Raw genomic sequence first — 11,754 nt, 5'->3', positions numbered from 1 at the left:
TTATAAAATATATAAAACTGAGATACAAAGAATTAGCAATGTAACTTTGCATTTCAAATGATCTTCAGCTACAGGTTTTGCTTTAAGAAAACAGACACTTGAAAAGCAGCTGTTCTGTAGTCTCTAGATGCAGACACTTGAGTTCCTGGCAAACTTACCATCAGTGGTTTTCTGAACTCCTCCACCATTGCAACTCTGTCCTATAATGAAACTCAACATTTCACCATTTTTCTGCTCGTGGTTTCAAAGAGAGGACGTTACCTTTTCCCAGCATTGGTTTCAAAGTTCCTTTTTTCTTTTTTTCCCCCTTTTTCTCTTTTTTTTTGTTCTTTTTTTTTTTTTCCCTTTATGAGCTTTAAACCACAGGGTGATTTCATGAAATGAGGTAAGTAAATTTGGCACAATTTTAGTTATGTCCATAAAACTTTTGGTAAGTTGTATCAGTGAACAATATCGTTTTCATCGTGAGTTACAGGTGCTTTCGAAGGGGGGTGGTTAGTACTTAACAACTGGAATGTTTCTAGTAAAACCAAAAGGCATAGCTGCAGAAAACACTCACAACCCAATGTTGATAGAGAAGTAAAAATATATACAATACAGTCACTTGTTCATAGTTTGGCACAATTTTTTTGTTGTTGTGGGTAATAGTGCATAAACTACTGTACAACAGTATGACTTTTAAAACAGTCTTTCACAGAGAATACCAGATTAGGTTTGCTTTCAAATAATAAAATTCCCACGATTGCAAACTCTTCATTTCAGCACTTACATTTCAACAGACCACAAGGCAGATTTCGAAAAGGAAAACAAAAAACCTAACTGAAAAAAAATGGTAAGAAAAGAACCAAACATCAACCGTCTTTCTAGAAAAGGGAGTCTCTTCTTCAAATACAGGAAAACCCAAAAATGTTGTTTCTGCTTTAAGAAGAATGGAGTCTGATTCCCTGCAGGAAAAAATCAAACATTTGATGCCATCTTAGTTAGCTCGTCTGGAGTCACCACGACGGAGTGAACGCGCTAAAGGCGGGTGGGTAGAGAAGATGCAGCTTTAGATGATGCAGGTTAGGAGATACAACAGCAGAGGGGGCCAGAAAGCACTCAAAATTGCCGCGTGAAGCTCAATTAGGAATGAGTTCTCATTTGCAAAGTAAAGAGCCTTTAAGTTTCGAGATCTTGGCTTTTGGATGCAGAACCTCTTTTTTTTTTTTTGTGGTTTATTTTTTACAAAATGTTCCAAAAAAAAAAAAAAGTCTTTCCTCGTCAAAATCATTAAAAAGAGCCTGTAATCATGGTTTGTTTTTGTTTTTTTCCCCCAATAAATAAGTAATTAAAAACTGAAGAAGCCCAACAGCAGAAAAGAGTAGCCTTGTTAGTTTTTTTAACCCCAGCCAAGCCAGAAAATTGGTCATTCTTTTAGGTAGCTTGCAAGTAATAAGTATTTTCATGCATTTAAAAATAATCATAATTAAAAAACAAACAGAAAAAGAAACAAACCCCCAAACCAAAACCAACCAAAACTGTAAAAGGGGAATGTCTTTTTTTTTTTTCATGCAACTTTTGCTTTCAGGAAGGAAAAACTGAGGAACAGCAGGCCTAGCAGGTGGGAGGGAGGTTAGGGGCATTCCAGCCAGTTTGGTGCAGCATTACCTCAGTTTTTCAAAAGCAGCTGTCACGGGTGGGTCCTTGTGGGGCTGTTCACGGTCCGTTCGCTTGATTTTACAGTTCTCATCCCTCAGCGATTTTGAACTGGATTTATGACGGTACAGTTTTTTATGGGTAGGTCCATTATTGCCTAAAGTGCTCAGGTTACTATAGTTTTTATCAAAAAAGGGAGCATGAATGTCTGTGGTGAACCCGGTTGAGCAGTTGGGGTGACCGGGGTCGCTGGTTGCGGCTTTGCTGTTTTTGCTTGAGCCCTTGTTGTTTGACTTGTGGTTCTTGGCCGCCCCCGGTGAGCTGCCATTCGCCTTCTTCTTTGACTCTTGGGATGTCCCTGCCAAAATTTTAAGAGTTTTCAGTTTCAGGCTGTTGGACTCCGGTGACCGGAATATGTCTGGAACACTATTGTGGCCAACAGGCCCCCACAAGGGCTCAATGGAAGCCATCATAAACCTCTGGACATCCGCCATTCCCGACGCAATGTTGGACAGGATGTTGGAAGGTTCTTCAAACTCCCTCTGATCGTCGTCCAGGAGGCTGGTGGTGTTGCCCAGGCTGGCTTCTGACCAGCCTGTGCCCCCGTCTTTGCCCAGTGCCCACTCTCCGGAGAGCCCATTGTGCTTGCCCAGCTTCACCCCGGCTGGGCTGCAGTGCTGAGTGCCCTCGGCCAGGCCCTTGGTGGTGGTGGCCATGGTGCTCAGCTGGGTGACTGCCCTGCCACCAATGGCTGGAGCCTTCTCGCCGTTGACTCCTGCTGCATTTTTCCCTTTCCTGGTGGATTTGGGCGCCTGCCTGGAGTTTTTCCCTTGTGGCTTATCAGTTCCTTTGTTAGTTTTGGGTGATTTTTTCCGGGTGGCTTTCTGGGAAGAGCTTTGGTTTGTTCCCACATTCTTGCTGGATGAACTTTTCCTCTTTGATTTTGACACTTTGCTATTGGTGCTAATTTGACCAGATGGCTCATTAAATGTTGACAAGCATGGACTCTTTTCGAGAAGGCTGACAGAATCTTCATCATTGAACATATGGAACTGGAACTGGTGATTATTTAAAGCAAACCCATTATCTGCCTGATCCTCAGTCTGCAGGACCCCACAGTTCCACTTGACCTTCTCAGAGCTGTTGAGGGCAGCCTGGGGGCTCTCCTGAAAGCCCTTCAGGGTGCCCAGAGGCTTGGCATCAGAGCCAGCTATCTGTGGGGACAGGTTGGGAGTGTCTGGAGGGGACATCTCCGAAAGCGAAGACTGGCGGAACCTATCAGGCGTGAAGTTAGAAATGTCTAAAAGGTCCGTGGACTCCTTCAAAGGGGTGATTTCATCTATGCTCTGCTGGATCACTAGCTTGGGACTGCAGTGGGCCAAGAAATCATCATTAATATCATCCTCGCCGTCCTTTTCACAAGACTTTAAACTTAAAGAACTGTAATTGCTAGAACTAACTGACAATGAACCCACTGAATCAAAACTAATGAGCCTGCCATCATCTGTACTTAGTGTACCTCGTTGGAAATGAAAGCGCCCCTCTCCATTATTGAAATGACATGACTGATAAGAATCATCAGACTGCACTTGTTGGCTATCCGGCATGTAATTTTTTTGGTATAGCAATTTGCCGCTATTCAGATCGACTTGAGTGTATCCAGAGGTGGGGAGGCCCTCCGTGCCTGGGGCACTGCTGCCGCCGAACTCGCTCGGCAGCCCGGCTGCCTCTGGCATGTTGCCGGGGAAGTCCTGGCGGTCACTGCCGGCAGCCTTGTTAGCTGGCCACATGCTGCCAAAGCTGCTCTGCTCCATCTCCAAGTGGCCAGGTGACTGCTGCAGCTCCGACTCGGAGGGCGGGGAGAGCACGCAGCTCTGCGCTGGCTGCAGGGCCGGGAAGGGCTTTTCCGCTGGGACGATGCTGGGGAGTGGGTGCTGCGGCTGCTCGGAGGGATGCTGGGTGAAGTATGAGATACCAGTGTTGCTCGACAAATCCGAAGCATCTAACAACGTCTGCAGATACCCTCCAGGGATCAGGGGTACATTGGTGGTGATATTAGCAGATGGCAGAGGCTTGTCTGAAGAGGAGGTGGATGGTAGGAAAGGAGAATTTTTAGCAACCTTATCCTCATGGCACTCCGGGAGATGGGAGCTGTCTGAAGCACAGGGACTGTTTTCATCCTTTAGACGTGCTGCAGAGTCCTGGTTTTCCAGTGCTGGGGAGTCCTCTGCCGTACTGGTAGCAGCTTTGATCTTCTTGCACTTCAACCTGGCTTCACTTTTGAATTTGATTCTGCGGAGCACTTTCCTCTCTGTCCCCTTGTGCTCCCGTTCCTGTGATTTGCATTTCACGGTGGTGATGCCCGTGATGTCGTGGACGTGTAATCCGTTGGCACAGCTGGGGGTGGCGATGGCTAACGCTGGAAGCCCTTTCAGGCCCGCGTCCTCCTTACTGCTGCAAGGCTGCTTGTGATCAGAGGAGCAAGAGCCCAGCTTGTTCACTGATTGCTCGATGGCTTTAATTCTTTGAATCCGGTGCCTGTTTGCTAGCTTGCATTTTCGCTTCCGTGGGTGAGGGAGGAACGAAGCATCTGAGCCGTTAAGATAGAAATTCTGCTTGTGGTAGAGAGACGATCTGAGCAAATCCAGCCGGCTCTGCTGCCTCTCCTGCCAGAAGCCCTTCAGTGGGGCCAGCTTCTTGTATTTGCTGAGCAGTTCCTCGTTCAGAGTAACAGTTGTCTCATTGGCATCCACTTTGCTGAGCTTCACCAGCATATGCTTCTCCCCTTTAAACCTGTTAATGATGATGTACTTGATGATAACGGGGGGCTCCTTGCGAGAGACTTTTCGCCGTTTCTTGGGGCACCACTCGTCATCGTCCTCCTCCTTGGGCCCATCTGGGAGCCACTCCTTCTTGTCCAGAATCTTCTCGTTCTCGATGGAGTCCACATCATACAGGTAGTCATCACTGTATCGCACTTTCCTCTTTGCCCGCAACCCATAGTTCTGCTGAATGAAGGAGCCGGAGTGGTCCCGGGCCAGGTACCGGCTGCAGTCCTTGATATCCCGCAGTACGTCATAGGAGGACTCTGTACAAGTGCTGTCATCACTGAACTCCCCAGAGTCCTCCGTGGAATTCACTGAATCCAAGAAGTGGCTCCTCTTGGAGCCCACATACTGCACCATCTCTGTGCTGTTGCAAGATTTATTTAAGGCAGCTTTCTCCTCCTCCTCACCGTCCTCTTCCTCGCCATCCTCCTCCTCCTCCCCCCAGATGATGCCTTCCTCAGATTTGAATTGAGAAGGGTCGATGGCACCACTGGGCCCCCTTTTCAGGGTGCTCCTGTTGTCCCTTTTGGTGCAGTTGCTGAACACGCTGGGGAAGAAGTTGAACTGGGCGTCCTCTTGTAGGGTGGTGGTTTTCTCCCGTACATTGTCCTGGAAGGATTCATATCTAATCTTTAGGGAGCAGACATCACTTCCCAAGGTGGAATCATCATCATCGAACATATAATTATCTACGTCTTCCTCAGAAAACAGATTTACAGAAAGCTCATTTTTGGAGCAGAGGTCAAGCAGCTCAATTTTACTTTCACTAATGAAAGATTCAAAATAGCCCCATTCCTGGTTGGGATTTGTTAGTAAAGGTTCCTCACCATTGCATTTGTCTAATAGTAATCCCTCGTAATAATTTTTCTGAGTGGGGTCCTCTGAATCACTGTCAGATTTTTCTGCATCTCTTTTGTCCGCTGCCCTCGATTTATGCATAGGGAAGCTTAAAAGCTGGTCTGAAAGCAGTTGATCCCCATATCTCATGGTTTCTCCTGTGCTCATGCAGTGAATCCCTATATCAGAGACTGAACAGGTATCATAATCCCTATTTATATCCCCCACTTTCAAGCTTATTCCCGGCTCTGCATCAATGCCGTCCTTGGATTCAATAAAGCAGCCCAGACAGGTCCGGCTTGGCTGCATCAAGCAGTCACCCGTCAACGCTGACATGCCTCCGGGCTCCATCATGGTGAAGGGAGCCTTGTCGCAGTCGCCCGGCAGCGACCAGGAGCTCATGCCCTTGGTCACGCAGGATGTGAGGGAGATGGCGTGGGCGGAGGAGTCATCCGAGGTGTGCTCAGGGACATCCGTGAGCCGCAGCGGCGATGGGGGGCTCAACAAGCAGGGCTTCTTGGATGTCAAGGGAGGCAGCGCCCGGTGGCACCCGTGGCTTTCCTTCTGAGCTGTGGTCAAGGCTGAGAACGGGACCGTGGCCTCGGTGGCGATGCAAGGCTTCTCATCGCCGTCCAGGGCGTGCGGTTCTGGGTAGAACAAGGAAAAGGGAGGGAGGAAAGGAAGAAAAAGAGAGAGGGTTTACAAGTCTTGCAAGTCTGCTTGGGCTCACCACCCCACTCTGCAGCAGGATGCTCTGCCTTGGAATGGGGTAAAACAACCAGATAAATGCCCTCTCCGTGGTAAATGGAGAAGGAGGCGTCATGCTGCTTTTGGTGTTGAATAATGCTGAAAATAACCTGACTCATCAATCCCAAATCCTCACATCCTGAGGGTGAGATGAAGATATGGTAAAACTGGTAAAGGAACAAACAAATTATACTACCGATAGCTTATCTCAGGCTGCTGAGCTGACACAGCTGCCCTGAAGACATCTGACTGACAGTCAATCACTTTCCTGCTAGAAAAGCCCAGTCCCAGGTCTTCTAACACATCTCTTCTTGGAGTGTATGTGTGAGGAGGATTCCTCCCTTGAGTTGGAATGCCCCTCAAGGTTACTCCTCGAGGCTGAGCAAAAGAGATTTGCCCACAGTCCCTGGTACGGGTGAGCAACGTCAATCTCTACTTAATAATTGTTTTTGCTAGCTTTAATACAATTGCTTCAACATTGCTTCAATATTGCTTGATAGTGTACTATATTATAATAGTTGTTATAGCTTCTATGCTGTGTAGCAAATAATTCTGATTAAAACCTTTTTGTCTAATCATTCCCATAATAAATCATACATATTTCTATAAATATATCTGGTTTGCCATCCTTAATCCCTGCGGGACAAAGGTGTACAGAGGTTCAATTACACCTGTATAATCCCTTAGACATAAAAGTCTGGGGCTAAGATTGGATCCAGCTGCACCAGGCTCCTCTCTGAGGAGGAGTTTAGAAAGCAAGGGGGTCCTTTCTGCACCTCGGGACTCAACGGGAGCTTCTCTAACAAACTGTCTCAAGTTCCCACTCTGCCTGCAACACAAGCCTTGCAAGTCTGCTTGGGCTCACCACCCCACTCCCCCTCTCCCATGGCTTGGTGGTGACTTTTCTCTTTGGGAAGCAGCACATGCCCTTCTCACGCGTGCACAATCCTTCCCCTCCTGGATCTACTTAATGTGGTGATGTGCATAGAAGGGAGAGGTAAACACACTCCCTCTGCAACCAGCTGGAAGAGATACAAGAGTACGCTTAAAAACCCAACCCATCCACTCTTACCTCCTCATATACATACTGTTACCTGGATACTGCCTCTCAAACCTGACAGTTATTCAAAACCAAAACAAACCCAATAAAAATGTTCCCATTAACGTTGAAAAAATTAACGGAAAAACAAGACTCTTAAAGAAACAAAGCATCCCCCCTGACGTGTATGAGCTTACACACACCTGAATGGCATTGCTGCTTGGGAGTCAGAAAGGTATGGCTGATTTAAAAAACCCAGTGGACTTTTTGTCACTGTCCACGCCAAGGGAAGGCAGAAGATAGCACAGAGTTTAAAGCAATTATTGTGGGTTTTGCCATTCTTCCCTAATCTCTAAAATATGCCTTTTTAATAATGTAAGGATTTTTTTCAACCTAAGGATTTTTCAGTTTTACCTCATCGCGCTCTTTTATGGCAGAATAAAGTTATGAATGTACTTTTATCTGACTTCTGGCTCAACGAATGATATGACCCTTGAAATTTAAATATGATGTCTTTTCATCCCCGAACCTGCTCTGATATCTCTGTATTAAAAAAATACATTCCAATGAGTGCATTCATCCCAGCCAGAGACCTCTGCTGACTCAAAGCTGGGTGCTTTTGTCACGGCTCATGTCTTTCCTTTTTGGTGGCTCCACTAAAGGCAAAGGCACAAGAATGGAAGCAGCACAGGCATTCCAAGAAGGGACAAATGCTTTCAAACACAACCAGAGCACCGAGATATGGCATTAAATGGGGCATCCAAAGGGATTTGGCACCTACATGGCTGCTGTGACCCTTCACAAGTGCTTTTATTCCAAACTGATACAAAAGCAAGATTCCTGCATCTCTGCCAACCTGGTAAGGGAAGGCTTGTTTGCCTTCAGCACGATGGAAAACCCCCTGTGCTGCCACACTGGCACCACCGCACAGAGCAGGGCTCCATCCCGCAGGTGGGCAGGTGGAAAGCAGCAGGATGCAACAGAGGGAGAAGGATGCCTTCCTATGCCAAGTGTAAAACTTAGAGGAGGTCAAAATCCCCTTAATCTCATTCCCAAAGCTCCCAGTAGTTTTATGCTACAGGGGCCTTAAGGATGGAGTCATTGATGAAGACTACAAACTGCAGTGGGAACCATGCAGTGCTCCAAGGACTTTTAACCACTTTCCAAAGACTCCATAAATCCTACCAGAAGTGCAATGCAATGCCTGTAAGCAACTTCAACATGCAGGGCTTGTAAAAGAACAGACTGGCTTGCTTGAAAATGGTTAAAAAAAAAAAAAAAGCTGATTTTTGAGTTCCTCCCACCAGTTTTCAGATCAGAAATGCAGAGGTGGTATCTTTTTCCTTAAGCACCAAAACAAATTAACCAGTGCAGTTCCACTTCAGAAGTAAAATAAAATAAAAATCAGCTTGGAGCTGACAGAAAGCATGGAAAATTTGAGGATAAAAGAAGAATGTCTGTGAATACTGTAAGAAGGGGGAGGCAGAAAGCTGAAATTCAGTCTCAAATGCTGCATTCAATAGGCAGAGCTGCTATTATATAAAATAAACTGTCTCTGGGCATTTCTTTAGGTTTATACTTGTGTGAGTGAACTTAACTGTTGTGAAATACAAATGCCAAAACTTGGTTTTCTACACAAGGGCTAAAATCAGGCCTAAAATCAGTATGTTCAACTGATGCTCCAAAAGACTACAGTTCACATGGAAAATGCTGGAGAAGCCAAAACACTTTTCCTAGTTTAACTCAACATCCACCCAAAAGCACATGGCCAAGGGGAGGTGGTGGCACCAGAGCTACGTGCTGGCTCACTGCTTTGGATTCAGCAGCAACTCCTACACACCAGTGTTTAAACTGAAAGTTTAAACTGACAGAGGGGAGGTTTAGATTGGATATTATGAGGAAATTCTTCCCAGTGGGGGTGGTGAGGCACTAGCACAGGTTGCCTAGAGAAGCTGTGGCTGCCCCATCGTTGGAAGTGTTCCAGGCTAGGTTGGACAGGGCTTGGAGTGATCTGAGCTAGTTTAAGATGTCCCTACCCATGGCAGGGGGTTGGAACAGCCTTGACTATGAGTTCTTTAAGGTCTCTTTCAACCTCAACCATCCTGTGATTCTATGTCTAATTAAAGCACTTTCTAAGCCCTGTTTAATTGAATTCCATGGAAGTGGTATCAAGTTCTGGAAATCTCCCCTCCTTACTGAGCAGGTGAGCACTGATTTTACTGTCCATTAGGTCAGACAAGGGGAGGATCATGGCTAGAAAATGCCTTTGCAGCTCCAGCAGCTGCCATCAGCTGCTGCTTTACCATGTGTAGTCAGGAAGAAAGGCTGACAAAGACAGATACCTCCCAAATTACATCTCAGGGGCAAGCATAAGTGTGCTCTTCACCTGCCACCAGCACATGCAGCAGAGTCCTCACAGGCACCATGTGTCTGGAGTTGCTCCAGGTTTTCAGTAATGAACAAGAACAACATTTGTCTCTATGCACCTTGTTTGGAGCTGACAGAAAGACCTGAACATACAAGATGTCAGAGGACCAAGTCCTTGATATCCAACATGATCAAATTTATATATAAATAATATATCTATCTCTCAAGATTTATAGGCCAATACAAAATGTAAAAAGCCATGAAATTAAACATAAAAACATGCTGAAGAATGAAAACCTCAGGCTCTGCCTTCCCTCTGGATTACCAGTACATTTACTTGTGACCAGCAACTATGGTTCAGATGACCTGAGAAACTGCTCAGAGGTGCCTTTATTTCAATCAGGGTTTCAGACAGCTGAGCACTGCTACTCCTAATTAGTTTTTTTGAAAGCAGATATGGAATCAATGAAATAGATACAGCCAAAGTCAGGCATTTTGGGCATGCTGCTGGAAGGGGCTGATCCTTCCCCACCGATGCTGGTAGCAGCTGGAATGACTCAGTGGCTCCCAGGAGCACGACTGGCCAGCAGCACCCTCACATGCACATAAGAGGGGTTCCAGGCTGGCAGATCCCACGTGCAGGCTGATGGGATGCACAGGCAATAATGAACTCACAAATCTGGCCTTCCCTCCCCACAGGTGCTAATCCCAGTTTGTTTCTTCTCCCCGATCTCTCTTTTTTTCTCAATATCATTCGGTCAAATTTGCTAAGATTGACTAGTGGGTTCATAACTGCTAAGAGAGGAAAGATTCCCTACAGAGGGGTTACATAGTCCTGTTGTCTTTTTTCCCTTAGAAACCAAACTAAAATATTGAATTCCAACTGCATGTGCACATAAACATTTCCAGCCATACCTATGTGCAGGCAAAAGCAGTACTTGTTAAGACCTAGAAAGGTGTAGATTCATGGCAGGAGTTACACCTGTGCAAAAAATACCCATTTACCTCACTGTTCCACATTGCAGAGATAACCCACAAACTGCTAATATGAAATACACAGAAGGAATTGAGAAAATAAGTTGGCTTGCAAGTTGTTGCTGCTCCCTCATGTACTGTAATTAAGTTCCTTACCATTTTCTTTCACCCCATTAATCAGGATAGTTTCTTGGTCTTCTGAGGCACAATCCTGTTCTTGTTGGTCATCCATCAATTTAACCTCTTTCTGTTCACTCCATGCCCCACTGCATCTGGCCAACCTGCACATTTCCAGAAACATAACCACAGTCAGTGCAATTCTTAGAATCAGCTCAAGGAACTCTGAATAAAACCCAATAGCAATAAACCCCCCACAACCTCACTCGCTGTCCATACCCTTCTGAAGAGCACGAACTCGATTGTCACTTTTCCACTCCAAAAGACAAGTCCAATGTATTTCAGCAAGGTTAAAATGTTACATATCACCATTTTCTCCCTCAGAGTCCTTCTTTAGAAGGTGGAGCAGTGCTTGGCACCTCTGCAGAACCTCTCACATTGCCCAAAACCACTTTGAGAAGGCAGGCAAAACATGTCCAGCCAGGTAAGCTCACTCACCTCCACAAGGATGAGCAGAGGACTCATCTCAGTTCATCAACAGCAACTCTTCCCTGGAGTTGGAAAAGAAACATGGATACACCAAGTGACAACTGCTCACCCTAGCTATCAGCTACTGCTCGTTCAAGTGCTGGCAGGTATGAAAAACTCCTCAAGAAAAACTCTAGGGAAAAAACTCTAGGCTCATGCTTCATCAAGAGAGCTCCATCCTTGGAAGCCTCATTCCCCAGACCCTATTACTGCCTGCACTGTCCCCACTGGGACATTGACCTTGAGTGGATGACCACCAGTTGAGGCTGACTGGACTTGATGGGACTGCACCAAAGCAACAAACCTTAGATGAGAATCAAGCCCAGATTTTCTCCCTTGCTCCCACCCATTAAAACCACCACCTGCCTAATGAGAGGCAGTAGGTGCTGAGGGAGTAGGTGTGATGAGCGATGTGGCACAGGTGGCACAGGAGAACCCTCATCAGTGCTCCTTATAGACAGAATTTCATCTCTTTGACTACAAATTCAAGTCAAAATCTATTTTATTTCCTTCTGGCAACATGAACTCAATTTTTTCTCTCTCACAGAACAGGTACTATGTTGAAGCATTGGTTTAGGTGTTTTTCTGGGGGTTTTTGTTCAGCTTTTTATTTTTTAAATCAACATTTGTCAATGATTGTCTGTCGTGCCCCCGGTACTAACTGCCCTGGGTTTCAGCAGC

The 11,754-nt window shown here is 45.9% G+C and overlaps 1 protein-coding gene across 1 annotated transcript; it reads right to left on the bottom strand.

Annotated features, from left to right (window-relative positions):
• Window positions 1-338: 338 nt before the first annotated feature.
• On the bottom strand, window positions 339-10,660 carry KIAA2022 (KIAA2022 ortholog). Its single transcript, XM_009084815.1, has 3 exons — window positions 10,585-10,660; window positions 1,648-5,947; window positions 339-944 (listed from the first exon to the last, which is right to left on the bottom strand). Exons 1-3 carry the CDS (start codon window positions 10,658-10,660, stop codon window positions 773-775), a joined length of 4,548 nt encoding a protein of 1,515 aa, XP_009083063.1. The 3' UTR covers window positions 339-772.
• Window positions 10,661-11,754: the final 1,094 nt, after the last annotated feature.

Source organism: Acanthisitta chloris, unplaced genomic scaffold (assembly GCF_000695815.1).
Source record: "Acanthisitta chloris isolate BGI_N310 unplaced genomic scaffold, ASM69581v1 scaffold10431, whole genome shotgun sequence".
Classification (NCBI taxonomy): Eukaryota; Metazoa; Chordata; class Aves; order Passeriformes; family Acanthisittidae; genus Acanthisitta; species Acanthisitta chloris.
Note: the sequence above shows the minus strand (reverse complement) of the source record. Positions and strands in the feature narration are given on the sequence as shown.

What these genes read in the sequence shown, in the direction of transcription:
- KIAA2022 (XM_009084815.1), bottom strand. Translation starts at nt 10,660, where the DNA reads ATGGATGACCAACAAGAACAGGATTGTGCCTCAGAAGACCAAGAAACT. An exon ending in TAATGGGGTGAAAGAAAATG is followed by an intron (nt 5,948 to 10,584) that starts GTAAGGAACTTA and finishes TGTTCTACCCAG; the next exon opens with AACCGCACGCCCTGGACGGC. An exon ending in GCTGCTTTTGAAAAACTGAG is followed by an intron (nt 945 to 1,647) that starts GTAATGCTGCAC and finishes TTTTTCCTGCAG; the next exon opens with GGAATCAGACTCCATTCTTC.